Below are 5305 nucleotides of genomic sequence, written 5' to 3'. Positions count from 1 at the left end.
AATACATTGATGGATCAAACAAATTGATCAAATAGAAACCTTTTCGAAGATCGATAGTGATGATCCTTCGGCAAAAGTTTAGTTTATGTCTACACCGATGAATTAACAACAATGATATCAGAACATCCTAAATTAGTTTACTAGAAAAATCTAATAGGTTTTTCAATATTTAGTTTTTTAATTTTTATTTAACATGTTAATTTATCATGATCAATTAAAAATGACAAAAAAAGAGTATGAGGTATCAAAGTGTCAAAGTGAAAGTTACATTTGAGTATGAACATTTGTGTGCAATGATTTTTATGTTGTTAACCCCTGTGGATTGCAATGACATAGAACAACCATTTATCAAAATTGTGGTTATCTAATCAGTGGCTTTATTCAACAAACATTTTCGGTATATGGTTGGCATATTCTACGATTATTTGTTAATTAATTACCACAAAACTGTGGCTACTAACTATCTACATATATTTACATGCAAAAAGGATATTAACATACCGTAGATGTTTTGTTGTGCACTGGTTGATTCTTGATGGTTGGGTTGGGCGGGCTGGAGGTGGTACTGGAACGACTGTAGTTGAAGTTGGGGAAGATTTGCTGCAAGTTGTAGAACACTGTTGGGCTGTTCTTCTGATCCATAAAATGGAAACTGTTCAAACAGTTGATGTTCTTGTCCAACAAGCCTTAGTTCAGTCATTGCAGCTGCTTGTTGCTGGCTAATCTCTTGCTGTTGTTTAGCCATCAACTGTTTATAAAATATTTAGGTAACTAAAATGCACAAAAATGCAAATCATAATGTAATAGAGTTACCTATTGATTAATACTTACCCACTGATACATCTCCTCATTTTCCTTTTCTAACACCTTTTCCTGCATAAATTCGCAAAATAAAATGGGTCGAAAGTTTCTGTTTATGCGTTTATATAGTCTTTTGATTATGTTGGGTGACAAAGATTACCGTTCGTTGTAGATTGTCCACCTGCTGTTGAAGAAGTTGCAACTGTAAATAGTAAAAATTAGTTTTAGTCTTGAAGATCAAAGTGATTGATGATTGGATGGTATATTACTTTCATAATCCATTTAAGTGGGGAAGTAATTCATGTTCAAAATCACACTGAAATTATTATAACCTAAGGACACGAAAAAAATAGAGTTTTAAAAGTCAAACCATTATAAAACTTTGGTCAATAAGTAATAAGGCAATATTAACATATTACATATCATGATAGTGCTTCCAGAACTGGACTATGGGGACCAAATTTCAACTTTACTTATTTTGTTATTTATTTATTTTTTTTGTAATACCATTTAGTGATCTATATATTACAATACTCTCTATATTGTTTAGTTTATACTTATTATTATTGCAAATCAATACAAAAAAAAGTATTGTTATACTTTCTTTAAAATTCCTTATATATTTACATGATTATATGATTGAACTTTAACTTATTTATGATGTGATTCGGTTTTTAAAACAATACTACCAAACCGATCTAACTGGCAAAGCGATCAGTTTATTAATGACTGGTCCGCTCATAAAAACATGGTGGGTTCAAGAGAGAAATGATTAAAATAGTTGTTGCATTTGTTGATTAAAATATATAACTTAATGAACTGGTTTCATATTTCTACAAAAGAAGGAGAAACTAATTAGTCAAAGCCTTGACTGCCATACCTTTCTGGCTCGGACCTTCTGAACCGAATATTCCAACTGTTGCTCAAGTTGATTAAGCTCTTCAAGCTGTGCTGAGTTCAGATCATCACCTTTGTATCGTTGGAGACTTAATTGAAGGTTCAGTGTCTCCTTCTTCATTCTTGTCAACTCACTTCGCATCTGTTCCTTCAATTTCTCGTCACAAGATAGATCATCATCCAACAAAAGTTAAAATCTTCAACTTTTGGTTAAATTAAGGTGGTTGAAAAATAAATCTTTGTAGTATGCTCTAGGTTTTTACCTGGTTGTTTTGATGAAGAATACGAGATCCAGTTGATTTCATATACTTGTCTATGATTTGAGTCATGCTGTGATGTTTGACACATAAGTTAACACCAGATCTTTCATAACATTTGAAAAGTTATTTATGCAAGCTTAAAGATTTTGGACAAAAATTCATAACAAAAGTTCATCAAACCCTAGGAGAGAGAAAGAGAGTTTGAAACATTCTTTTCATCATTAACATGCATACAAATACTGTATGGATCTATGGAACAATTATGATTCAAATCAAAGGTTTTTTTAAAAAAATAAATATTTATTGTGCTTTCAACAACTAGATCTTTGGAATAAAACCAAACCCTAAATCCATTTTTAACAAATTTAAAGGTAAAAAGGTAGATCATCAAGATTGATCAAGATCTTATTTTGAGTGGTTTAAAAAAGCAGATTGAAGAATATATTAAGTAAACAAAGTTGTGACCTGAGAGGATGAGTTGTGTACTCATAGAGTTTCCCTTTGCTAGAAAAGACAATGAGGCCAATCTGAGCATCACAAAGCACGGATAACTCATGGGTCTTTTTCAGAAGCCCGGTTCGCCTCTTCGAAAACGTCACTTGCCTGCTGGTATTGTTCTCGATTCGCTTCACTTCGATCTTTCCTCGCCCCATGATTTGTATGATAACTTGTTAAACAAAAAGTAACAAAAGTTGAAACCTCACAAAGATGCTCAAGATCTAAAAGAACATTAAACAGAAACAAATATGAGTATGAGCTGTGATTTCTTGGAGAGAAGCAGACTAGAAAAGGTTAAAAGAGTGATCATATGGGGTTTCGTATTTTAGAAGTTAGATGTACAAAACCCTCTTATCAGAAATGCATACCAATAAGTTGAGTGTGGTACGAGGAATATTTACAAGTTCAGTTACGTACCACCAACTTCTTTTTTTTTTTAAATGTTTACATGGAATATAAGCTTTAGACAAAGAAGATGCTTCTATTTAATTTATAGTGAATAAGAAAATTTGGTAGAAATTTAAAGACTTAATTATGTATTAACTCCTAAAGTTCAACAATTTTGATTTATGAATCTATTAAGTTATTAGTTGTCACGGTTTTTATCTTAAACTTTTATTTACTTAATTAATGTTCTAAACCCATAAGCTTTTCTGCGCTTTCACTCTCTTTACTAGCCGTTCGCGTGAGCATCTTATTATTTCATTAATTATTTATTATAATAACAAAATATGACACAAAATTACAGGCTTGGGTGAAACTCGTCAACACGTTTACATATATATACTGGCCTAACGGGCTCGTGGTTTAACCTATTTACTTAAAACTAATTTGGTATATTATGTAATATATAATAAGAAAAATGATTGTCATGTAATGTAATACTAGTTTAATTAAGAATAACTCCTTTACATACACTTTTACGTTATATTAGAAATTTATAATTTTACAATATTAATTTGAAGTTTTTGATTTAAAAAGTTGATGTTTCTTTCAACCTGTTTCCTTTTTGTATATATATATATATATATATATATATCTATAATCTTTGTTGGCTGTTAAAAAAAATCGATGTTGTGTTTAGGTACGTATGTATAACAAGATATTCAGGTTTGATGGTGTTCTTGTCAAAATTTCCCGTCAACCACAAACATGACGTTTTTTTTAACACTCGTTTCTCCCACAAACACGCTTTAATGATCGTGCTCCTTGACAGCCCACGTGTCAATAATTCGGCTCCATAACAACCCACTTGAACTGTGAAAGTCAATGTCAATCCAATCCTTCAGAGCCCACACAATGATAATTTGGCTCCTCCACAAAAATATATATATTAAGGTTAACATGCATGCTTTGAAATGTTTCCCTCCCTTAAAACCACCACATGTGAATAACCTTTACAAATCAAGACCACAACTAATGTCACTCATGCTCATATTCTTATATTCATAAAATCAAACCCTACAAAATCAACTCTAGAAACAACGACAACCATCTACCCCCGTCCGATTGTTAACCCAACATCACCTCCCAAATCAACTCCTCTCTCTATATATATATGGATAACCTTGGAACAGTACTTGTATATGTATTCATGCATGTACTCGATTATACCCATACCAAAAATCAATAAAAACATGTATCAATACTCATACCAAATTTTTCGGTATGGTATGGGTGTTGGTACGGTACTCGTTTTTGTACCTCTTTGTTTTATTATTTCCTAATCTTCGACGATCTTGAAACCGGTATGAGTAACCAAAAACCTGAACTAGTCTGGGTATCGGTACTTGCACAAGTACATGACAGGTACCAAATTAATACAAATACCAAATTGGTCGTTGATTTAATGATAAGATATTATTGAAGAACCCTAATTCAATCGCATACTTTAAGTAATTTGTTTGTTGGTTCGATACTTGAATGTTATATTATTTAATATTGAAAAAACGTTTGTTAATTGTTCAATAACAACATGGTTAGAGAATTTATTTTATATATTAAATATGAAGAATCTCAACTAAACCCCTATATATTTCAAACATGTACAAAATACCAAACGTACAAATACTTGTACCCGATTATACCTGTACCGAAATTCACCAATAATGAGTACCGATACCCGTACCGAATAAACCAAATTAATACATGTACATATACATGTACAAGTACGGTACAAATACAAGTATAGGTATTTTGAACAAAATGCTCATCCTACCTCTAGTAGTCTAGTTGATTAGAAATCACAAGTTTACAATTTTCCAGTTATGTAACGTAGTTAGTGTGGTATCTGATTATTATTTGGTTAGAAGTATTGGAATGAAGAGAGAATGAAATGAACAAAGGAATGAAATAGATCATTACCATTCATTTGTCTTGTTTGGTTAACCTATGGGAATGAAATAAATAATTACTTTATATTGTTTGGTATATAAAAAATCGTAGGAATGAAATATAAATAATAAAAATATCCCTATCCCAAAATATAATTTTTTTACCTAACAAAAACTGAAATGGCGACGGTGATGGTAGCTCCGGCGATGAAAATGGTGGTGGTGACAGTTAGGCGGGTGGTTGTGGTGTTGGGGGTGGCGGCGGTAGCATTGGTAGTGATGGCGATGGTAGGGTAGCTGTGACGGTGGTGGTGGCCGGTCAAGCAGCGACAATGGTGGTGGCGTTTATGGTTAGGAGGCGGTGGTAGCGCTGGTGGTAAGGTGGTGAGGGTGGTGGCGGCGGTGGTGGTGGGGGAGATGGTGGTGACGGTCATGTGGTGGTAGTGGTGGTGGCGATGGTAGTGGTGGTGGTTGTTGTTAGGTGGTGGTGGTGTTAATAAAGTAGGGTGAGGGAGG

At 33.0% G+C, this 5305-nt stretch overlaps 1 protein-coding gene across 1 annotated transcript; it reads right to left on the bottom strand.

Moving 5' to 3' along the window:
* Window positions 1–922: 922 nt before the first annotated feature.
* On the bottom strand, window positions 923–2957 carry LOC143552187 (MADS-box protein FBP24-like). The gene is made up of 4 exons (XM_077042464.1): window positions 2424–2957; window positions 1962–2028; window positions 1682–1846; window positions 923–1003 (listed from the first exon to the last, which is right to left on the bottom strand). Exons 1-4 carry the CDS (start codon window positions 2609–2611, stop codon window positions 923–925), a joined length of 501 nt encoding a protein of 166 aa, XP_076898579.1. The 5' UTR covers window positions 2612–2957.
* Window positions 2958–5305: the final 2348 nt, after the last annotated feature.

The sequence above is a fragment of the Bidens hawaiensis genome, unplaced genomic scaffold (assembly GCF_021521415.1).
Source record: "Bidens hawaiensis isolate Kalapana, Puna unplaced genomic scaffold, B.hawaiensis_p1.1 tig00016822_1, whole genome shotgun sequence".
NCBI lineage: Eukaryota > Viridiplantae > Streptophyta > Magnoliopsida > Asterales > Asteraceae > Bidens > Bidens hawaiensis.
The sequence above is the reverse complement of the archived record's forward strand: the minus strand, read 5'-3'. Positions and strand labels throughout refer to the sequence as shown.

What these genes read in the sequence shown, in the direction of transcription:
- LOC143552187 (XM_077042464.1), bottom strand. Translation starts at nt 2,611, where the DNA reads ATGGGGCGAGGAAAGATCGAAGTGAAGCGAATCGAGAACAATACCAGC. An exon ending in TACACAACTCATCCTCTCAG is followed by an intron (nt 2,029 to 2,423) that starts GTCACAACTTTG and finishes CAAACATCACAG; the next exon opens with CATGACTCAAATCATAGACA. An exon ending in TTCTTCATCAAAACAACCAG is followed by an intron (nt 1,847 to 1,961) that starts GTAAAAACCTAG and finishes GAGAAATTGAAG; the next exon opens with GAACAGATGCGAAGTGAGTT.